The 25,650-nt window shown below is 36.9% G+C and overlaps 1 protein-coding gene across 2 annotated transcripts in view; it reads right to left on the bottom strand.

Annotated features, from left to right (window-relative positions):
- The window catches only part of PLD5 (phospholipase D family member 5), a gene marked incomplete at both ends in the record, with an annotated part of 173,749 nt that overhangs the window by 50,423 nt on the left and 97,676 nt on the right, over positions 1–25,650 (bottom strand). For both annotated transcript variants that reach the window (XM_082276932.1, XM_082276933.1), the window contains 2 exons: positions 3,044–3,158; positions 11,275–11,443. In XM_082276932.1, the coding sequence (XP_082133058.1) occupies positions 3,044–3,158; positions 11,275–11,443 (284 nt within the window). The remainder of the gene's footprint in view (positions 1–3,043; positions 3,159–11,274; positions 11,444–25,650) is intronic.

The following is a 25,650-nucleotide window of genomic DNA, read 5'->3' on the forward strand; positions in this document are numbered from 1 at the left end:
TTCCTTGTACAAAAAAGCTGAAACACCGCATGAAAACATATGGATGACCAAGTACTGGTCTCCAAGCAATCCCATGTGTTTAAACCCATTCCACTTCGTCAAGGCTACTTAAAGCAGACAGGGTGTGCTACATGAAGATTCCTTTTAAGGTTCCTGGGCAATATATTAGCAGGTGCATCTGGGGCCAACAGCCAAATTATCCCTTGCCCTAGCCCTAGGAACCAGTCTGCACCACATGAGGGCACAGCTCAGGAGTTCTGATCACTCAGTCTGCTGAAAAGAAAGGCAAGACTCTTCCATCCTCTCCAAGCAATAGCAATTCTCTTTCATAATCAGCAGAACAACTTGGAGACAGTCTGACTCTTGCATACAACCTGCCTTGGAAAGAAGAGCCAAGGCTATGCCCACCTAGCAAGGTGAAGGCAGACTCAGAAAGGCAGGAAATTCCCAGAGTCCCACTGATTGTGTATGTGCTTTCTGTCCATACTACTGCCCATGGATTAGGTGCCAAGCACGTTTGCTGCTTAGGATCAGAGTAGTTTATCAGCTGATGAAACCCAGAGTAGTGTTTAGACTCTCCGCTGCCTAATTCAGACCAACACCACAAGTCTGGGTTTGGGTCTGTTCAGACAAACATTCTGGTTCTCAATCTTGAGATGCTTCACAGCTTGGCTGAGCTACTGATAACATTTATTGTTTTCTTCACCAAGAGAGGAATGTATCTGTTGAAAAGGGGGCATGGCATATTTTAAAGACAAATCTGACCAGTTGCAGGAAAAAAAAAATTAGTTGTCTTCATGGATATATGTCCACATGATACTGCACAGTTCCCTTTCAACAATCGGTCCTGACTGATTTCTGAGGGTGCAGGTGACCAGCCCCTCACAAGCAAAAAGATTAATAATTTTAGTAGACAGATCTTCCAGGACAGCATAGCAAAGATTATTGGTATTTTTCCTTTTTTTTTTAAGCTAGACTCCCACTGACCTTCTGTTTTACACAAGCAGGACATACCATGAACTGCTCATATAAGGTCTACTCATTTCAACATAAAATTAAGACAACTAAATCTGACTGAATTTAAAACTAATTTATTTCTTTTCAGGAATGCAAAACCAAGGAAAGATTTATCTACTTTTCATGGAGATAAAAGCCAAACAACAAACCTAAATGAGTGAAAGAATTGCAACAGAGCTGGCAATCACCTTGCCATAACCAAGACATTCTAATAAAAATATCAGAGTTAGTTGAAATTAGCAGACCAAAACATGGAATAAGAAAAAAAAAATCCTAGTGAGAAATTCTAGAAGTTGCAATACTGATGTTCAAGACAGGCCAACAGTACACAATGATATATATATAATTCCAGGGTTCAAAGATGATGATAACAAAACTCACAAGAATTACTAGCAACTTTCTCCAATCCTTTGTAGCTCAGAGCACAAATATATTGATCAATTCATTTGAATACTGTAAGATTTCCTGTCTCAGAAATCTGAAAAAGGCATAAGGGAAACTGAAGCTAGCAAAATTGTAAAAGCCTCTGCTCTGTTGTTTGGTCTTTTTTCAAAAAGCTCACAGGTTGGATTAATTCCCACATAAACTGAAGGAAGTGTTAAACATTTCTCCCCCTTTTATAGCTAAAAATTTCTCCTCATCTTTTTTTGAAAGAGGGTAATTTTTGGTATTGGGTATTTTTAATTGATAGTTAAAATATCTATTCCCAGTACACCGATATAAATGTACAGGCCCACCTCTCCCATTCTCTGACTCACAGGAATTGGGATATTAGAATCACAGGGAAAAGAAACAACTTTTTCAAAGATAATTTCACTGACATTGATGTTAAAATACCTGTTTCTTTTTCAACAGATCAGAAAAAGATACTTCACATATATCTGACAAAGTATTTGGTATATTCTTACTGGTTATCAAAGGATCGATATCTCTTTTGGTTATGTAGCAGAAATAATCAAATCCCTGAAACAGGCAGTGTCATGAAATGATGAGGGTCTATAGTTATTAATTTTTAAATTAAATTTAAGTTTATTAAATTTAAATAACATGTTATTCTTGATTTAAAAGCCGATCTCCCTCAGGGATAAGGACGTCCATCAGTAATATTCTTTTACTTGTGCAGTGAGGTGGTTATAAGGAATTCAAACAAATATAGATTGATTTTTGTTGGAAGAGGGTGCTCTTTATTCATTACCATGAACAGTCATGCTATGTTAAGGTGCTACTACCCATAACAAGTCCTTTGCTTAATTAATTTTTTTGATTTCTCTTTGTAATCCAAATAGGCATCTGTGTCAAAAATGATCACCATCAAAATATATAGGTTCTTTTTGCTCTTTGAAAAGGGTATCCTACCCTTAAAATCATGCTTTTATCAGATTATACAAATAACTAACAGGAGAAATGTGTATGAGATTGTTAAAACTCCTAAGAGAGACAAATTTCTTTCAGCAATTCTTAAAATCTCTTCACTAGCTTCCACACAGTTTTATACAAAACAAGTTTATTCATGTAGTGCCAACACACAATCCCTCTTTGGATAGGGATTTTTGCACCCCAAAGTAACAATTAGGAAAGCAGAGACCAAAGAAATACACATAGCACAGAAAACCTTGTCAGCTCGCTAAATCTGACCAATGGCCCAGTGCATCAGAATCATCAGTACCATACACATGTTGTTTTATTAATTTACTTTGCTGTTGCTCAAAAGAGGAAAAATATCTTGTCCCACAGGGTATTACCCCAGACTCTCAGGTTATGTTGCCTACTATTAAAATGGCTACAGGGAATTTAAACACCTATCTAATCATGTACTGCCTTTTTATTTGCTTGCAAACTGCAAACATCAGCTACAGTAACAGTTTCGGATTATTGACATCTACGAACCGGAGAAAGCTAAAGGTTTATAGGGCAATGGTTCAATACCAGTAGTGGGCATTTCATGTATCATCCGAGTCTGCATTTTAAATAACAGGAACATCATGCAGCAGTCAATGGCAGGACAACAGAAAGACCTTGGTCTTACCCTTTGTTTTCAAGTCGTTTAATACCTTTGATTCCATGGGCAGTTTATCGCTCACTAGTTTTATCTCAATATTTCGGGACGCCAGATCAAGCAATTTTTCAAAAAGACGCTGACCCTGGGAAGAACATTAAAGGAAAGGAGAAGCTGTAAGACACAGAATTGATCAAACTGCGTATCAACAAATTAAAGAGGCACATTAAAACAAAAGCATTATAAACAACAGCTGTGTAACTATGTTCCTAGATATGATTAAACCTACCCTAAAGGTTAGCAACTCAAATTCGTTTTCTTGGAGAAATACTGTTCCAAAGGCCAAAAAGGTTGCTTCCTTTTCCCAGATTGTGCAATACTGACAAGGTGACAGGTGTCAGGCAGAAAATGAAGTGTCCAGGGGTTTTATGCTGCATGCACACATTTTGACATTAACTTTCTTCTAAATAATCACAGCCTCTTGACTTAGGATTAAAAGTTCAAGGAAAAGAGTTTATTACATCTTTTTTCTGTATTGAGTGATATTTTTGCAAGTGGTTCTAACCAGAGTACAACACATTTCCAAGTAGCTGCATGCTCATCTTTAGATGAGTTACACCATGAAGGAAAACTATGATTTTTAGGTATTTTACATGCATTTACTATTTATACTAAATAAAATTTTACTATTTAAATCCTATTTCTAACATGGAACAAGAAAGGGAATGTCATACTGAGGTGGATACATGTCAAAACAGAAATCAAGACATTTGCTTCACATGAAAAATAAAATTTTAAATTGCCATGTTTTTCCATATCCAAGAAGCTAACAAGAAGCAAAACTTCTGATTGCATTGTAAATGTTTCAATTTTAGGTTCAATATTTTAAATTAAATTTAAAAATTTAAGTTAGTAACATCTAACTAAACCACATAAAGAATAAACTCTCCAGTGTATTACTCCTGTGTTGTTACTACAATTACAGACAAAGCTCATTTCCTTGCTGCTATTCTAACTTGCTGCTTCAGACACCACTTTCAATTAACACTCCAATACACAAAGACTTTGGGCTTATGCACCTGACAAAATGCCTGCCCTACCTACACAGTTCACTTTAGATTCAATGTAATGCTTGTCCCAAGGTAAAGCTAAAACAAAAAAAGCAACAGCTATACATCAACTTTCAAACAAACAGGCAGAGGATAAAGCTCTTCACAGAACTGTTACATAATTCTCTGTAATAACTGTTACTCTGAGAATCTTAAAAGGATCTTCCAATTCAACAAAAATGACCAAACCAAGAACAGGTTGGGATGATATAATATGATGTAGCATGGACCAACAAAACCTCAGACAAAAGCCCTCCCCACACATTGAAAACCCATAAGCAGCAGACAGTGGAAAGCCAACCTTTGCCCTGAAATTGACTGCACAGATTGATACTTTGGGCCTTGCTGGGCCTTAAGCATTACACAGCCACAGAAAGTAGTGCTCCCCTGTCTACAGTACAGACCTGTTTTTTAATATTCACTTAGTTTGAATATATGTGGCAAAATAAGAATACCCATCCTCCTAAAATATAGCTTCCTCAAAATTACCCATCAGCCAGAAGCTGCAATAGAAACAGAACTACTGTTTGGTTGACTTTTGTAATGTATGCCTGCTTGCTCACTCAAATCCATGGTATAGCTCCCTGCTCGTCCCAAGGCTCTCAAGAACTCAGCAGTGAACACAATACTGCCATAATGAAAGCATTAAAGAATAGCTAACAGAACAGGAAAACAAAAACATTCTTTGCATGAAGTTCCAAATGCTTCTCATGCTCAGATTCAGCATTTCTCAAGGTGACTAGGTGGTTCCATATGCAAGAAATGCCATCCACGATTTTAACTCACACACCCAAGAGCCCTGAGTTGCTGTCTAAGTCAAGAAGTGGCTTTCCCTCACATACCTCATCAAGCTAAAAAAAAATCCTTAATTCTTATACCAGAGATTGTGCTGGATCTTTTAAAGAAGAAGAGCAGATGTTACAGAGAATGTAAAAACTAATGAGATAAGAGTGGGGAGGAGATGGATGCTGCATATGGAGTTGTGCAGCTGCTCCAGCACAGTTCTGGGGCAGCGGAGGCGCACTGACCAATCTTCCTGGGCGCCCTGCTCCCTCCCAGAGGGTTTCTCCTGCAAGTGCAACAGTCTGGCACTGTTAGGCTCTAACAAAATATGGGAACAGCAATCGCTGCCTTGCTGTCTGCTGAATTCCCAATCCTTGCTTTGCCCCATCCCCCAGCTAACCCAAAGTGTCAGCTCCTGGCATGCCAGAGCTCAGCCAGCCTTTGGATGTGCTTCATATGGGTTCCCCCACTGGAAACACCAGCAGTTTTGGTTTTCATTAGCTACATCTTTGCAAAAGTGAGTGGGAAAAATTAAGGACTAAAAGGTTTGCATTATGCATAATAATTAATAAACATATAAGTAGAAACAGCTACTCAGAAAGGTTCTCTATGTTGATTCCATTTACTAGGTAGAAAAATAAACACTGGTTTTGTTTAGGTTATCTGTAAAAACTGATTTTGTCTAGAAGTACAGCAGAAAGCTCTAGCATACAAAAATAAACGTGGAAAATGCATTCATAAATTTGACGGAAACTTACTATCATTATCAATGCAAATTAATGTGTTAGCTGTTCTGATAAAGAAATGCTTAGAAAGTTAATTTCTAAAACTGATAAAATGAATTGCTTCAGGGGGATGGTTCCTAACTTTATTTCCCTATGGTAGTTATTTTTGGATATTACTGTCACTTCTACCTGCAGGAGATTTACATATGATTTATAAAAGCTTTGGTAAACAAGCCTGGACTTTCTGTATTAACTGTAGTTTGGACAAAAAAGAACCTGGCAGCACCTCCTGAGTTTTCCTTGATATTAGTACTCCCTGATGTAACCAACATATGCATAGCTGTCTCCTACAGGCCATGCTGCTGAACAGCCCATCCTATGGGTTAATAGATCGCTTTGAGTGCAGCCCTGCATTCCAATGAAACCATCTTCTCTGAAAATGCATCTGTTTTCCCGTCAGGGACACCACAGGCTATTCATTTACAGTTTGTTTTTTTTCAATTATGTTTATAAATGGTAAAACCTCAAATTGATTCAATACTTAAAGTATCTCTAAGTAGTGATGGTTAAAACTAGGAGTGCACTCACCACAAATATCTGTGTTTATACAGGTACACAAAAATCACCACCCGTGACAGAATTGGAAAGAATTCCCTTTGTCTCACCTGTCACTGCATCATCCCTCAGCAGGCATTCATACCCTCACCAAGGCTTCAGCTAGACACACCAAACTATGAAAAATTCACAACTTGCTTTTAAAAGCAAGTAAATAGGGTTACTAGAAATTCTTCCTTCACTGCTGAAGAACCTAGATTTCTTCTCCATTAATATTAATTTGAAACTCCGTTTCTACACTTTCTGACATGTTTACTTGTAATTTTACTGGTTCGTTCTATGAAAAGGAAAAAAGATGGGATGGAAGGTCTGAAAGGTTTTGTTACTGCTGTCAGAACATTTGAAATGCTTCTGTTGAATACAAACCCTTATGCTGTCATTCAGACCACACTCCTTTTGTGAGACAATACCAGGCTGCTGTGCGGCTACGTGACAGTGATCAGAAGCATTTCTATATACCCAGCTTGTGAGGACTGACAAATAGGAGCAGCCAAGTGCTATGAAACTGTGGCTACCTTATAGCAATATCTGCATTTTAACAAACAATACCATCAGAAATCTGCTTATCCTGATAAAATTTTCTGTTACACTTTTTGCTGGCCTGTTTGAAAAAAACTTACCAAAAGTGACAAATATGAATGTAAAAAGTATTTATCACATGAAAAAATGTACTTTTGCATGGTAGCTTTAAACTATCACGAATCTCAAACATCAGTTCCAACTCTACCTGCCACAGAAAACTGGTGAATGTAAAAAACAAAAAAAAAAGAAAGCTGTCATTACTAAAATGTCCTGAAATTTCCCCCAAAGCAACTTATTGGCAATCTCTAGACAAGCTGATTGTAGCCTGGCTGATTTCCCTTGCCTGCTCTTGTCTCTATCAGCATAGGTTCCTCATTAGAAATAACATGGGGAAATACAAACATGAAAATGCTGTTTTTACTGAAGGACTCTCAAATTGCTTTATTGTATTCTTCCATAACACAGATTCCTACAGTTCAGAAAATGCTTATCTTTTTAATCCCACAGAAAAAACGTGGTTATTTCATAGACTTTTCTTCTGGTTTTTTTATATGTAATTCTACTATTTTTTTCCCCAAGTTTTCCTATAATCAAGCCTCTGGGTATATTTCTAAAACATCACAAAAACCCTAGCATGCTGGCAGAAACCAATAGAGCAAATAAATCAAGAAATCCTAACTTTTACTGCTGCTATTTAATACAGAACTTCAGAAACTTAAATGCTTTCCTCAATTCTTCTAACCAAACAACTAATGCAAAGGGAGGGAATATGCTTTCATTTTGAAAACTCTCCCTTCATGGAATTTATTTTCTATGCCTCAGTCAGTACCAGGGAAACACCACCACCTGAAGAGGAGAGATGTTTGTGTAAAGATGAGCTGATAGATGTCTATAGCTCATCCTATCCAATTTCTGCTGGGAGCTGCTAGGTTTGGAGATATCCTTTTCTTTTTTTATTTATTTCCATTTTTTAATAATTTTCAAGGAAGGGAACTTATGCTCTTTCACTAATATTTGCTCTACCAAACAAATCACTTAAGCTTCTTGGGCAATGCATGTGTGAGTGACTCACGACTTCTCACCAGAGATTCATTACAAATCTGGACAGCTGCCTTACATGAGACAAAGTATCAGATGGATGGGGCACCTCCCATCAAGCCATTTGGGAGCTGTGCAGTAGGTTGGTGAACAAAATCAGAAGAATCTATTTTCTATGTGATACTTGTGAAAATCAGATGCAGATTTACCCTTCAATCATCTTATGTTCATCCAAATATCCATCCAGGGACAGCTGTGTCATACTCATGGCAATACCAATAAGCCATGAGGCATTGATTCTGATTTGTGAAAAACAAACTGAAGTCTGTGAAGGACTTCCTGGAAATCTAAAAGGTCATTCTAAATTAAAGTTTCAAAATATAAGATGAGCCAGAGGAAATGAACTGTGAAAATTGTGAACTGGAATGATCTTGTATTCACCTCTCTCTTTTCAGTGAAAATGAATCAAAAGCCATCCTCAAAAAAATGTTTCCATTTTCCTCTAATATCTCTAAACATCAGGCTGGCACAGGAAGAGTCACATACATTCCACAAAAACCTCAATGCTTTTACATGACAACTATCCTGCTGTCTTGAAAACACACATATGACAACACAAAGTCACCACAATATGTGGATTTTTTTCTGAATGATAAAAGCAGTTTAGAGGGAACTCACCATTTTGCAAAGCAAGTATTTGTTTACTTGACTGCTTTATCTGTTGAAGCACAGAAACACTGTCTCATCATGTGTCTGCCTTTAGAGAATCCAATTTAGCAAAACTCATCATCTCAGATGACTGAGTGTGGCTGCTGTGACCTGGACAGCTCAGTTGGCATCAAATGTTTATTCAGATTTTTAACAACAAAATATGGACAAGCAAGAGTCAAGGACACCAGGTAATGTGCCCCCAAACAAAAATAAAGAAAAATACAGCAGGAAGTTCTGCAATTTTTTATATGCAAATGTGTGTATTTATATATACATACATATATATATATGTATGTCCAATATATATTTGGACAAGATGGACGATATGTATACATACAGATGACACATATATTTGGCATATACATGTATGTGTGTATACAAAGTTGCAGAATTTCCTGCTGTATTTTTCTTCAATATATATATTGCCCATGTGTGTGTACATGTATCTATGGATGCATGTAGGTATGTGACTACACAGACTTACATAGAGAATGTAGTTAAACCTTGCAACTAATTAAGAAAAAGAAATCTAGCCAACTCTGCTTTTCTCCTTGAAAAACCCATGTCTGTTAAGTGCTCTTGTGGAAAACCTTGCTTTCCAATATGCCTTGACTATTCATAAAATGAGAATTGCTAATTATAGAGCAGGATGTGGGTCCATATGGAAAATGGATTATGTCCTTAGTTTCTAAAAAACAAGAATCATTCACAGAACAACTAGAACTCATTCACTAAGCACTGTACTACCTGGGAGTTTTACATCTTACCCCCCTACCTTTCATAATGCTCCTGCTATGTTAGGAAAATTTCCCCAAACTCAAACTGTAAAGACTTGAGGGCATTGGACTTATTCTTCAAACAATTATAGTGTACATATATATATATAAATATATATATATATATGGATTATAGTTACTGAAGCTCCTCTGAAATTTCACTTTCACCAAATGGAGAAAGCAGATGTAATGATTCAAGTTTTCTCCCTTCCCTTTCTCAGACTGAGCTTTGTGTACATTCTCTGGGGCAGCAATTTGCTAAGAAACACTGCCTCTTGGCAATTTTTTAGCAATCAGACTGGCCAATAACAATACAGTGTTTTAGCATGAATAGACAAGCTTGACCGAAAGATCTATCAGCTGTTCAGCCCACACTGCTGTACAAATGAGGAAATGACTGGAATATTAATTGCCTTTAAACACAAGTAATTACTCATTTTTGTAAGACTACTAGCAGGCAGAAGAAGATAACTCAAATAGAATATTATGAAAAATGTTTCATTTTTCTGGCTTTAACTGTGCATTTGAGGACAAAAGACCAAATCCACCTCTTAGATGTCTCTTCTTCTCCCTGCTGAATAGTATCTTACAGTTTTTAGTTTGCAATGCAAATGTGGATTTGATGCTTAACTAGTGAAATCCCAATTTCCAGTTCACTATTTTTTGTCCTCTGTTTGGGATTTGTTAGGCTCTGCCAGTTTTGAAGCAAATGACAGGCTGAATTTTTTTCAGACAATACTTTTGAAAGATTCATGCACACATCAATTCATGCACATCCTAGAAACATCTGAGGCACCATCTCTTTGAATTCATCGCTTGAATGACAGTACATGTGTTTGAAGTTACTTAGGCAATAAATTTAAATAAAGCTTAGCTGCATAATTACATTGTGAAAAAAGTCAATATTTTGATATTCCATAAATTTATTCACAAACCATATTCCAATATTTATAAGCACTCTGAAATGAAGGGTTTGCATTACATTTTATATTCATCTGCTCACCTTATATTTTCAGTATTTTAAATGGACAGGCAGCAGACTTACTCTGAAGAAAAGTTAATGTATGCTGCTCAACTAGGCTACAGTCTATTTCAAAAGAAGCAGAATATAGTTGGTTAGAATACCAGGATTTGCCTATCATCTACCAAAAGGCATTTTTTACTGCACAGCATCAACAGAACTAGAAAGGAAAGCCAAGAGTTTATGCCATAGTATAATAGAGTTGATTCCTTACAGTTACCTGGCTGTCATTTTAGCCCCATTTCATGTCAGCTGAGTGGCTCCTTTCGGCAAACAATCTATCTAGTGGAGAAGAGGAGATACTCTCAGCCTATCACTTCTTTGATATCTTAGTTTCTCAAGTGATGCTAAATGGAAACCTTTCCTGACCATATTTCTAAGAGGACTGCTCTCAAGAATAAAGTGTTTGTTGGCACAGCATCACTGTAATGCCTGTCTGCCTTATTCACTATGATTTATGATTTTTCATTCTGTTCTTAATTGCAGAAGTCTCAAACACCGCTCTCTCCCAAGAGTAATTTTGAAAAGCTATGAATCATCTGATACTATATTGTTCTTTGTAAGTCTATCCCTCTATTTGGCTGGAAAATTAATCCACAGGCTTGCCTTTTTATTTCATCAGTAACACCAATAGAAAATAATTGCATAGATTCATGAATATTCCCAAATAGGTGGATATGCAAATATAGATACAATTTGACAGCTTTCTTAAGGTTACACAACGTCTTTCTTCCCTAAGATGGAAGGGCTGTGAGTATGTGTTGAACATTATCTAGTCCAAGCACACCACCACTCTCAGAAACTTTTCTATTGGCAGGAAAATCCCCATAAGAAAATGAATTTTTAGACTACCCAAACAAATAGTTCTGCTATAGGGAAGGGTTTTAGTTCTGTAAAATTAATAGTTTGACAATAAGAACAGACTGTTAAGGTCCCACTCTTTCGTTAGGCTAGAACATACCTGGCATGCTGATGGATGGCTGTGATTGAGGTCCCACTGGGAAGATACTATGTCAACAGACTTTTCAGCCATATTAAGCAAATTCATCCAGCCTTGGAAAAGAGACAAATGGGATGGTGCACTGTCTGAATAGTTGATCCCTTCAGGAATATTTTCCACAAGAGCAACCCTGAGAATAGATAAGGAAAAAATAACCACTTAACAAAAGCACTTTTCTTTATTAGAAGGTTCCAAATTGTAAAGAATGTCATGTTTTGGGCCTGGGCTTCAACATCTGCTCCCAGAGGCTCTCAGCAGTTTGCCACCCTGCAACTCTCTCTGAAGCATGACTGTCATGCTCCACACTTCCCAGAACAATGAAGTGCAGAAATGACCTACTGCTAACGCAGCAAAGCCAATCAAGCTTTTGAAGCTCTGCAAAATTAGCTTACACAGGGAAAATGTTATTTTTTACAACACAGGAAGTGGGAATCAGTCCTTAAGGTGAGGATGGGAAGAATGAAACAATCTCCTCTTGCTTTGCCATTTTCATCTCTGAATATATTTTCTTTTCTCTAAGGAATGTGGCAAGATGTACACTCCCTGGCATTCTCTCAGGTCTGCTTTTACAACTGATGTTTTATTACATCGCAGTCCCTACATACAAATTCTCCCTTTCCAACTGCTCTAAGCTACCCAATTTTTCTGCCTTTGTTTACCCGTGTAAGGCTCTAACTGGGATCCAGTGGTTAAAAAAGAATTATGACCTTTTAGTTTCCTGCTTTTTTTTTGGAAAGCTCTTTGATCTTACCGTCTAGAGTATTCAAAACATTTTCAAATTAGACTACAGAAATTCATACGGATACAATCACATCCAGGAAGCCAAACAAGCATTGTAGTAAACTGTCAGCTCAAAATATGCTCCTCTGCTTCAGGGAAATGATGTGTTTCATTCAGCACACCACCTCACTGCTAGATTTCCTTAAATTCCAGCAGGTAAAGCCTCTCTCTACACTCAACAGAGGAATTTCAAAATGAAGTTAAGTCAAACAAGTTCTTCAACCCTGTCTTTATGTAAATTTTCAAATAAATGCTCCCAACATCTGCCACTTTTACTGTGAATGATGCAAACCAGATGTAGGAAAGGTGTAGTAGGAACTTGGAGAATACAGGTACCTCAAGCATTTCCACACTGTTTTTGTACTTATCAATAGTGTTAATTATCAACTCCAGTAATATGAATATAATTTGTAAACTTTAAGTAAATCATTATTACAGAATTCCAGAGTAAAAGAGAATTGTACATATTTTGACTCTTGGAAAAAAATGTTAGTGCAGTATTTTCTAGTTCATCCTAGAGGGTTCACATGGAAACTTTTACAGGTACTTCAGAATATCAAGCACGTTTGTGAAGTGAATCCATTAAAAGATCGAAAACTGGTACTTGTAAACAATGTTAGGAAAACCCAGCAAGAATTGTGATAAAATCAACCCATGGTCATTACCACACTCTCAATCTCCTGGCCTGGCAAAAAATCCCACCACCCAAACCAGAACAGGCACAGCTCCTCCTGTATGTTCTCTTAGTCCCCAAAATCTGTCAAACAACATAGGTATCACTAAGCTGCAATTACCAATGACACTCTCCACATCTTACTTTGAACACACTATTCTATTTATTACCATTAAACATAGCTACGTTGCAGTAATGGAGTTGTAAATCAGCAAATAAACTGTAGAATGTTAAAAACACAACTAGATTTTTTTTATGCCATAAAGTATATTTCATTCTAAAACATTCTACCTACCTTGTTTACAAACTTTCTGAAATAACTAGTGCTCTAAAAATTGAGTGCCCTTTTAAAAACATTTAGAAATAAACGATTTTACTCTAACACTCAGGGGCTTAGGCTTACTTTTGCCAATAATTCTGTTACAGAATTTCATAAAACTGTGGTTAGATTCCTTGAAAGCCTGGCTTCTTCTTTTTCAATAGTTAGAATTACTAATCATATTGCAGCTCTTAACATGCCCAAGTTTCCAGAACTGTTTTATGGAGAGTTGTAGGATGGCCACCTTCAAAGAGCAAGAAATTGAAGCTGAGAAGATAAAGTGATCTCTATGAGGACATATAACCCCCCTCAGTAATCCAGTTGCAAAGGTGAGAAATGAATGCACCTCTTTCTGGAATCTTCCATGCCCATCTCAATCACGTCTAAACATGGGAAAGAGTTATTCTGAATATGCTTAAGAGACATTCTTAATATCAAATGATTATTCAAAAATAAAATAATGTCAAATGCAGTTCTGATTTAGCTAGAATTTAAAAGTGCACACCACTCTCTTGAACAAGTAGTGACCAAAATTTCCCAACATTAGAATATTGCCTCACATACATGGTGTTTTCTAGTGGAACCCATACAAATGAATTACACAGGAGCCCACAAAACAACTGATAGGATAGAATCTGTCACAGTCACTTCCAGTGGCTTTTAATAGTGTTTCCTATGGGCTATACTGAACTCGTGTCTCACTGGAAAGCATTAGCTTAACTTATATTTTTCCTGCCTCTTTCTCTGGCAAGTTGAGAGCTGCCAAAAACCTAACACTGTCACAGAAGGGCTAAAATTATCTGGAGGTCATTTAGCTCAACCCTCTTTGTCAAAGGAGGGTCAGCACCAGCAGGTTGATCAGGACACTCTCCAGTCAGGTTTTTGCGTATCTCCAATATCTCCAAATCCAAAACTCATCGTGTTTGAGATGAGGGACCTGACCCAAACACATACATGTTTATTTCTGACTTCACATGATTTAGGTCTGCATTAAACTATAATGCAGGAAGAGTTGTGGCTGTGGGTCATTGCAGTTTACATACATTTTGTTACAGATACCATCAAGATATGCACGAAAGTTGGGCTCTTCCTCATTTCTCATGCATTAAAACCATTTTTTTGTTCAAAGAAAGTAGCAAGGAAAATTTACTGGGCAATAAGGAATTCAACTCCTCCTAAAAGGGCCCTTGTCAAGGACAAGGCGCCTCTTGGTAAGGAAGTTTGTCCCAGCTATTGGAATGAACTTGCCCTTCACTGGGAAAACAGCTCCCAATTTCTAAATCTGCGTAGCGTTCACCAGGCTATGGCATCAGCACTAAATAACATACATGACTACACAGCTCTTGCCATTGCATAATTTGGGTTTGGTTATCCAGTAGAAGCCAAATGCATTCCAGTTAACAAAACTGTTATTCAGAACAGACACTATCTGGTAATATTTTTCCTACTCTTCTGCTATACCAAACAGCAAGTACAGGGAAGTGGTCATAGCACCAAGCCTGTCTGAGACCAAAAGGGTTTGGACAATGCTCTCAGGCACATAATGTGATTCTTGGGATGTCATGTGCAGGGCCAGGAGCTGGACTCGATGATCCTGATGGGTCCCTTCCAACTCAGCATATTCTATGATTCTACTTTGTGTTCTTTAGGAAAAAGAAAAGAAAAAAAAAGAAAAAAAAAAAAAGAAAAAAAAAGACATTTAATCTAGCTGGGGCACTAGTTAAAATGTTGTTTTCAGAGTGTAGATTTCCCTTTAAAAATGAAATGATTCTGCCAAAAACTTCCAGTGTTAAAATCCAACACCAAGCTCAGCAGTCACATAAAAAGTCAAGCACCAAGTTTTCATACTAAGTGATTTTGCCTTTATAATACTCCCTTTTTGGCTGGCACAATAGCAAAGTTCCAGTGCTTAGTCAAGATGAGTTTCATTAAAACTTCTGTGCAAAAATTTGACTTTGCAAGCCCAAATTCCATCAATAAAAGCTAAATTTAGCTTTCATTTTTGTTCCACTATGACCCATAAAGAGGTTCTCCAAATACAGTATTACAGAAACTTCCAGGAGAGAAGGTCATGCACAGACCTTGAGGAAAGTTAGACATAGTGACATAATTTATTCTGCAAAAATGGCAATTTAACAAAGGAAACCACAAAGGTACCATGGTGATTAAAACATACTTTTCCTATCCTCAAAATCATTAGCAGATAACCTCACACCTGTTGAATGAAGATGTCCTTCCCCTCCCTGAGTTCCTGGTGCTCTCTTTCATCTGATAATGCCAACATAGGCTTGTCTCTTCAGTTTTACAGCTGAATACCCTCAAAACTACCTCACACAGACTGAGAAAGTAATGTTACACAATTTCTGCGAAGTTAGAGAAAAAGAGAGATCCAAGCTCCTCTGAGCTAACAGAAATGTGGCAATAGAATGGTATTTAATGCCTACCACAGAAAAGACCATGACCTCAATAATAAAACTCTTCTGAGCTCAGCTACGACTTGCATTTAGCAATCTAAGTGAATTCAGTACTCGGTTAAGGATTCTTCTTCATCTTTGACAGTTCTTTGGTCAGAAAGCAAGAAGGTTTGTTTCTGATCTCACACCAATTTGTGAAAACAGAGGAAACAGAGGTTCCTAATTTAGCACATGGGTTAATCAGAGTAAAGAAGGCTAGGACAGTGAAAATAGGCAGATGATATATATCTGTCTCTTGAAAAAAATTGGGGCTATTGGCAGAAATTTATAGCTCTGTCAGAAAGCTTAGCTCTAACAATTCTACCAGTATGAAAGGAATTTTTTTTTGATGACTCACACCATATTAAAACTATAAACTCTGGAACATTATTCACTCCAGCTTTTCTCAATCCACAGTCATCCACTAAAGAAAGCCCAGTTCATATGCACTTGAGCATCTCTATATCATCTGAATTTACTCACCATTAAGGGAAGAAACATGGTAAGAAAACACTGCAATAGTTTGTATGAGACAATAAAGAAACAAAAGATGAGCAAAGGCTTTGACATAAGGCTGCTCTGTTTCAGACAAGGGAAAGAAAAAAAAAGAAGATAATTGAGAAAGGTCCACGAGTCCTGCCCCTACAGTAGGGTCCTATTTAAAGATACCCTCTTGTGACCCATTTTTCTTTCTTTCTTAACCCAGAAGCCCTGGAATCACCATTCCCTGGCCTGGAAGGACCACATCTACTCACAGAGTTCCAGTTCTGCCTCTGTTATAACATCAGAGACTTAATGTTTATTTAAAACCTACCATCTTTCTCACACCAGTGCTTTCAATTAAGGCTTCCACCATGTCACCTTCAAACCCTCCACATCCTTCTTCATCACGTCTCTTCTACCACTCTTCCCCCCACTGAGATCTAATCATTAGCTGTCATCCTGGCCAAGAGCACCTTCTCTTTAGCTTCTCAACTGAACCACAGCTCCAGCTCTTGATTCTGAAAGGGATTAAGAAATGCCCTTCCAGACAGGGTATAGTTACAACTTCAAAAACATGCAGAACAAACTCGGTTTTCTGGGTTCACAGAGAAAATATCCTAAAAAATGAGAGAAAGTATAGCACAACTATATTTGGATATTCTACTTAAACACAGGGGTAATGACTTGGAAGATCAAGTGCAGTAAGTCTGCTTTGAGATCAGAACCGGAGCATAAAGGTATGCAGGGTATTTGGATAATTACATGGTATATCAAGTAAAAAAAAAATCAAACTGTGCATTATATGTAATATTTACTTTGTAATTAATTACATCTAATTCTTCCAGTAGGAGTTACAAAATCTGCTATCACACACTTATTCTGTGAATTTCAATTTTAAATAAAATATGTTTGACCCATTAAAGGGAATTTAAGAGAGAACAGCAGAGTTAAAAGTGAAATGCAAAGCAGCTGAGATTGAATTTAAAAAGGACTGTGAGCTCATACACAGTACTCAAAAGCACCTAGACTATTAGCACCTGAGAATGTATCACAAGTTCTGTAACAGTCCTCTGACAGTCTTAACTGGTGAGGCATGTGTGTTTGTGTGTTTGTACGTGGGCACGTGCCTGAGTACATGTACACAATGAAAACTCTTTGATGGCATTTACTTGTCTGCTTTTTGAATTTTAGTCATGAAGACCTTGATGCTCAGAGACAAAATCTTGGGATGATGAATGCTTGGTTCAAAATTATTCTTTGAGTTAGATCTGCAGTGAATGCAGATAAATTCAGGTTTATAATATTAAATATATTTTTATTGCAGACATGCAAGGTACAGAGCTTTATTTGAACATTTCCAAGTATGTGGTAGAGCAGACTAGAGTGATGTTCAAAATGAAAGGCTGTGCTGCCTTAAGCCAAAGAGGACACACTGGTGGTGGGCTTCTGCTCTTTATTACAAGAGTCAGTCAGTGACTCCTCACTCACACTGCTCACGTGGGCCAGCGTGGCACCAGGGCACCCTGACATAAGAAAGGGTGCCAGCACTTTACATTACAAATGCAAGAGACACAGATGCTTTGCTCAGTAACATGTAGCAAGAGCCGCTCAAGCTGTCCTGCACCTACTGCAAACATTTTGACAGATCTAAACAGTGGCCAAAATTCTGTGAATACCATCTGTGACTGGACTCAGAAGGCACAGGCCTCTTCAGCCAAGTGAGTGGCTTGATCCTTTTAAACATGCAGCTGCAGAAAGTGGCTGTGGCACAAGAATGGGAATAAAAAGCCCTGCCAACCTCAAGTATTTACTGAACTCCAGCCTTAAGCACACCAGCTAATTCCTATAATTAGAATTTACAGCTTTCCCCTTCTACGGCCGCCTCTTCTTTGCACATAGTTTCTTTTCACTTTTTCTTACTGATCCACAAAAGCAAGTGAAGTATGATAACTATATTTCAAAACATATTTTAACTCCTCACCACTTAGGCCTTGTTATATTTTCTGTAATCAACTTGAAGATCACTTTGTTATTGCTGTGCCAACATTAATTGTTTTTGTGCCCACTCAACACGATGTCTAGAAGACAAATACAGCATGCGGACATGCACAGCACATCCATTAATCTTGGGAGATTTTATGTCCCACATTCTTGTTTGGTACCATATAGAAAATAAGATTTTCAGACAGCACTTCTGTCAGTGAAACACTATTGGTTTTTACCAGTTAAAAGATTAGACTCAATTCTCTAGGTCTACAGAATAAATAACTCGAAGCCCTCCAGGAATACCTCTTCTCTTCAGATTGTCCCACGGATTCTTATGTACAAAAAAGATGATACCCTCCCTCTCATACCATCATCTTCAGAAAGAATGTACCAATAATAAAGTCCTACTGTGATGAATAACACAATATCTGTGTTTTAACACACCATAAACACGTAAGTTTCAACAGAATTCACCAGTCATCCAAGGTTTAAACCTGTGAATGATTTCTAATTAAACACATTTTAGGTGATAAAATGAAGTTTTCACAGTTGCCTTTCAGATGCAGCTTTCAGTTCCCAAAGGAAAAACTGCATCCAAAAGAGGGAAAGAATTGACCAGATGTTTCACAAAGTCACTTCATCCTACAGGGGATGGTATTTCCCTGGTGTCAAAGCAAATCTGAACCTTAGTCAGAAATTCAATCTAGCCTGCTGAGATCATTTTAATACTGGAACCAAGATAGCAGTCATATAAAGTATCAAATGAAAAAGGAGCACAAGAAAGAATAAATAGCAAACATTAAAGATCTTCATTTATTTTACTGACATGACTGATACTTGCTTCAGTTCAAAAAAACATAAATAAAATGCAATGAGCACAGAGCTTTAAGTAGCCTTATTGATTTTCTTAGGACTTTTCATATGCTTTGTGCAGATTTGGGATTTCTTGTGAATTATGCAGAACAGTCCACTCAATACTGATCTTTTCCCTACACTTTTACATATCCAGGTGCATACCAAAATAATCCTTACCAACTGCCCCTTGCTCCCTAAATGTTGAAATAAGGATGTTGATAGCATCATTAGGACACAATAAAAAAACCCTCATAGACAAAGAAAAAAAACCTAGAATCTCATTGAAGGGGACAAACAAAATATGTATAAAACCCCTTTCGGAATAAAATACTGTGTGGTTTTGCTTCAGGTTTTTAGCTCTGTTATATTATGCCTGAACTATAGCATTAGTGCACCTGTTTGAAAATACCTAAACAGATTAGGTGTTTATAAATTATTTCAAAAGCAAATTAATTTGTCTGGTTGTTAAAGTCTTCATATACAAGCAAAATGAATCTGAGAACTAGTAATCACAAACAAGTATCATCAGCTGAGACTCTGAAATTTCTAATTGGTAGAATTATCATCATAAGAATGCAGATGACCAAAGAAATATTTAGTTTACTGAATTGACATTTAATTTACTGAGAAGACAGGATGTGGAGTTTAGTCTTCTAGACTTTGGTCTGGCGTTGCTCACCAATTCAGCAAAAGAAGATTTTTCACAGGTCCTGAACATACAAATCTCAGAACAATTTATCCTCTTTTTCATACCTTCTGTAATGATTTACATACATACAGATCAAACAGATAAAGACCTACTATGCCAGAACACAGAAAAACTATATGGAATAATTACAAATATTGCATTGTTTATGACTGGAATAGAATTTTTTTTGACACCAGCTGAGGAAAATTAAATTATGAAGCTGAGCAGCCAAGCCATCAAACCAGAAACAAGCATACCTACATTTAATAAGGGAAAGGGTAAAAATATTATAAAGCTAAAATCTATATAATAGAGGTCTTGTGTTGCTCTTAATTTCAATTCTCTATATAAATTCAGGCCATGAAAAATAAAAGAACTCAATACCTGAGATTAACAATAGATTAACTAGAGACTTCATTAAGGCTGGTTTGACCAGAAAATCACTATGTTATTCCAATGCTATGCTTTATGGTCCCAGCTTTCCCATCTTCATCTATGAGAATTAGTGCCTTATTCCACAAGGAAAGAATTACTTGCTATAGTGACAACTAGTGCTGCAATAGTGACAACTACATCTGAATTTCCAAGACACAGAATGGAGTTTCATTTTAGGAAACATTCAGGTGTCGTATCTAATCATTTAACTTCAGGTGAAATCTTGCAAGAACTGATGAGCACTTGATCACTGCTGTCTAAATCCAGCCTGTGCTGGCAGTTCTTGAAGCCCCACTGTGCTGTGTAATCAGTAATCAGAACTGATACCTACCACAACTTTCATACTATACCCAAAAGTTCAGCACTAATACAGATTTACTAAACATCATAATGCAAAAATGGATTGCTTGATAAGGTCACAAGAAGTGTCAAAAAGATATTATTTGAACCAAATTGGCACAGCTATCATCTCACTTTCACCATGTTCTGATGGAAGTTGACCTTTCAAAATTCATAATCAATAGAAAAGGCATTATAAACCGCATTTTTAGATTCTTGCAATTCTTTGGTAGCTGTCAGAGCTTTGATTTGCACCCTTTTTGAATGCAATAATGCCTATATTTTCATCAGAAACAAATTTATTAATAAAGTTCAAGTAAATCTTATTTCACAATCCCTTGTTTGAATTACTCGAAGTTTTTTCTCAAATGAAACACCAAGGCACTTTTATGTCAAAGAAAGCAACAGCATCTCTAGACACCAATCATCATTCATTTCAGAGCATGCCGCAGCTGAATTTCACATACAAGAAGGCACAATACAGAGGTCAAACGTTGCAGTGTTCTGCTCATGGCTCTCTTTATGCACAACAGATATAAGCCTCAGGGATATGTGTGAAATCTATTTAATGGACACAGACTAAGAACAGAAACTGCCATCTGTTCCTCATATATATTTGGGCTTTCTGTAAGACACTTCCATTAGGCTATTGTTAGGCTATGACGAATCATGACAAGAAGCTCTAAAATTTGTCTGCGATACGCCCCTGTCCTTGTCATGTCTAAAACGTGCTATAAAACTCTTCAGCACCTCATCACGTGCCAGAATAACTTCCTTTTAGACTGTATTTTCACAATAGTGTTTAAAAACAACAGAGGGAAAACAGCTTGCATTTTGATCTTATTAAAAAAATTCATCGCCAAAGACGGATGTCATATCAACGTTTGCATGTGACTGAAATTGATTTGGGGTCACAACAGCACTTCAGGAGCTCCTATCTGCTCTGTCAAACTTCAGGTGGCTTAACCAGCTTCCCTATGACTACTACAACTTCATTCTTTAGTTCCCTTATTTCTCATCAATTCCCTCTTTATTTTCCCCAGATGCTTATTCATTCCAGCTCCTTGTGGAGAACTTTGTGACAGGGAACAAAGACAATTTCTCTCAAGGTTATCCTTCATTATGATGATGTTTTATACAATGAAATTTGAACTTTGTTGATAAGTGCTCAAAATGCATAATTTTGAATGAACTGTTCATTCTTGGGAGATTTTCTTGGTTTCCTGTTCTTGAGAAAAGAAATTATGGGAGGAAGCCAAAGTGGAGTCAGCAGTCCTTTTGTGGGGATCATTGGGCTTTCTAAAGACAACAGGCCTACCCTTGTATTTTTTCCTGGGCCTTCTCTGCACCAAAAAAGCTTGTTCCAACCATGTGCCATCTGTTATTTTTCACCATCTTTTGCTCTAAATATGCTCTATTTTGAACTCTACCATTCTCATGGCTCCGTCTCCCCTTGCCTCCCTCTTCTGCGTATTACATCTCAGATGACCTCTTTTGTTTTGCTCCTTCTAATTAGTCTTCCTCTCAATAAATTTCTTCCAAATTAATTGGCAGAAAACATATTATTACTACTATTATTATATTAAATAATACTAAATTATTTAATTATTAATTATTATTAAGTAATCAATTTATTTAATTATTAAATCTGCAGGACAGATCTGTTCATTCTAATCTGTTCCTCGACCATATCTAATTTGTTACTCAAGCAGTAGTGACAAAGTAGGATTCATCTTTGGTAAATTCCTAGGAATTACTGCATCAGAAAGAAGCAGCATGGGCCAATGAAAAACTCTGCTGACACTAAACATTATCCAGGGACAAACTTTTAAGTACTGCTACCTAAATTGTCATCATTCAACTCTTTACATCAGATGCCTCATGCAAGTCTAATTTAGCTTACTGCTTTGGGTGAGATTTTTTGTGTATGGTTTTTTGTTGGGTTGGGTTGGTTTGGTTTGGTTGGTTTTTTAAGGGGGTTTACGGATATCTTGGCAGCTTCCTAATTACAAGAAGCACAGCAGTAACAACTAAGACTTCAAATTACTATTTCTAATGGTAACTCTTCAGAAGTTTCCTGCAACTTTCCTTTAGCTGCAGTAAATACAAAACCAGATATACTGATTTAAAAATGGAACCTGTGGACAGTGTGTAGGACCTTAAGTAGGTATTCCAAACTGAAAAGGAGGTGGTTTCCTGGGTGATCATGTCTCTCTCCTTGCTACTTCAGGCAGAGTTTCATATGCTTTTTATTCTTAAATTATCACAGAAGCACAGAATATTCTGAGTTGGAAGGGACCCACAAGGATCTTCAAGTCCAACTCTTAAGCGAAAACCTTCTACAGGGGTTTCAACCCATGACCTTGGCATCCAGATTAAGGAAAGATAATAGGACAAGGAAGAGTTTTTACCACCACTTGTCATACTGGAGTATTTTTATCTTGCTGTTTTCCTAGGCAGAAAACCTTTCCTTTTATCTGCTCTAGCTTTTATCCTCAATAACTGAGATCCCACCCTGTAATTTCTCTCTCCTGTGCTATTTTCATGGATGACAATAATTTCCCTTTTTAGCTTTCACCCTGCACAGCCAAGTGCCTTTAGTATCTTTCTTATTAAAGCAACTTTTCACTTCTAGAACTTTTCACTTCTCCTACTAAGCACAAGTTCAACCTTCTTGATTACTGATGGTCAGGTGCACACAATATTCCAGATTAAGCTTTATTGACGCCTTTCAAAACGGAATTAATTACTTGGCACTTCTGGTTATATCTTGCCTGATATAAATAGTATTGCATCTATCTCTAAGCAATTCTGTCTACTTTTATTACAGTTCCTCTAAGGAACTGTTTCCCTTAAACAGCATAAAGATGGAAAATCTAGTAAAATTTCAGTTGGACTACTGCCTAGGAGTGACAAAAATTAAACTGTTAACCAAAATGGTACTTACATCCACATGAGTAACCAAAAGATGCAGTTTAAGATTCACAAATTTGAAAAAAGTGTTTTTCCATTCTCAGTAGGGCATTTGTTGATCACTCAGTTATTTTCTGCCTTCAGAAAATAATTATTTTCTTGTTCAAATTTAATTCTAATGATCTCTGTAGGAAATGTATCTTTAGGAGGCTCTACAGTTATGTCCTGCTTCTGCATGACTTCTGTAATTTGTGAAGTTCAAAGAGTAAAAAAGATATCAAGACTAAAGAAGCAAACCAATTAAAAGCCAGATGATGCTGAGATGTGTAACAGGCATAAAAAAAATCTTTTTACAACCCTGTTTTAAAACTGTAAGCAACATGTTCCAATAAAACAGCTGATACTTGACGTATCTTTTTCTCAAAGTTGCTTCTGAGGATGTTTTATTATTATTTTCAACTAATTCAGGATCAGACTAACCTCAGAACCTAAGGAGCGATAAACTCCACAAAATATGAAACAGGAGAAATGTTGTTAAGCTGTGATGACAAAAAGAAGGTAAAAATACAGAAAGTCTGCAAAGAACAATTTTGAGGTATTAACCCAGTCCCTGATAAGAAATTGCATGATGGGATCTGCAGAAAAAAAACCTTTAAGAAATTGTGCTGAAAGATCTAGGACTAACCCTCAACAGGAGACTAACGACTGCCAGAATCACCTCTGTCATACTGAATCCTAGGGAAGGCAAACACCCCTCTGAGAAGTGCACATAAAAAGCTCACATCACTATAAGGAAGGGCACTACTGCAGAAGAGAATAAGGAGCTCTAACTGGCAATCCAGCAAACAAAACAGCAGACAGTATTATCAAATAATTCAGGTTAGATGATCCCCCTGGGGGTATTCAGTCTAACCTCCTGCTCAAAGCAGGTCCTCTTAGAAGAGGTTGCTCATCACTTTGTCTGGTAAAGTTTTAGGTATCTCCAAGGATGGAGATTACACAATCCTCTCTGTGTGCCTGTTTTGATATTTAACACTCTCACAATGGAGAAAAATTTAAATTTAAGAAGATTTCATGACAAAGGCTACTGTTCTACAGCGATTTCCAGCAACTCGAGAAATCAAATAAGTCTTTTCATTTAATCCCAGTCTATGAAAATTCAAAGAGCCTATGTCAATAATAAAGTAAGATACCTTGCTCTAATCCTCATGCTCCTCCAGTTCTTCATTTGCAGCACCCATTCTTGCTTTTCATCTGCAAATGAATGATTTTGTACTTTAAAGTATTAAGTGACATTTCTGTAACTCCAGACCATAAGATCACCTCAGGCCTTCTATGATATTATCCTATTCTTTTGCAGAACTCCCAAATTTTTCCGAACAGTCACAATATTTCTCATCCTAATCTTTGAGCACAGAACACACTCATTAGAATATGAAATGGTATTGATCTCGAGAATCACTAATTCTCAAAAAACCCTGCTGTACATTCCCTGCTCATAATTTTACAGTACCCCCTGCTGCCCTCCTGTGTGGAGGGATTTCTCACCCACCAAAAGGTTTGCTCAGACTGATACAGAGTACATCTACTGCCTTACCTTGCTACAGGAGTCAACTCCCTTATCACCGGAAAGACGTTAATCTGGTAGAACCTACCTCATACAAACTAAAGGGAATTTTTTATCCCTCTTTCCAACATCTGTGTTAAAGTATTGTATAACACTGAAGTAAAACTTACAGGCTGGGATTTTTTTTAAGCAGAAGATGTGTTAACTTACAAACACTACCTGGGAAAGCGTAAAATTTCAAGTAACCGATTCCAAAGAGACCAGACTTTCATCACATCAGATGAAAGAATTTTCTTGACTTAATCATAAATTATAATGAGCAAATTATAATCAGTAAATTAAAGCAATACAGATGGGATGTAGAAAACTCACTTGCAACAGCGAATGAGATGTATGAAGATGATTAATTAAATTAATCATTAAATTATTACAGAACAAAACCAACTGCAAAACAAGAAAGGTAGATACATAGAAGCAAAAATAAAGCTTATTTCAAAGGAACTACAGTAGGAACACTAAGTAGTAAAGCAGAAATATTCCCTAACATACTCTTGCTCAGCAGTTGTGTTTATAAATTAATTTGGACATTCATAACAAGAAATCTCTACATAAAAATAGGTTCAAGATCAGAGGAACACAAAATGTCCTATTATTTTACCTTATACAAAGTGATTAGATATGAAGCCATCTTACCTTGATTCAAAAAAAGAAAAAAACCTCCACATTTATTGGTTACTCATTACTCAGGCTAATCCTTTTCCTTACAAAAAAACCTCAGTATTATTTAATTTCGCCATTTCTGGTATTTTCTGGACCTAGAGCTTCTCAGTTAACACAACTAAAAGC

The sequence above is a fragment of the Coloeus monedula genome, assembly GCF_965178545.1.
Source record: "Coloeus monedula genome assembly, chromosome: 2".
In the NCBI taxonomy this organism is placed as follows: domain Eukaryota; kingdom Metazoa; phylum Chordata; class Aves; order Passeriformes; family Corvidae; genus Coloeus; species Coloeus monedula.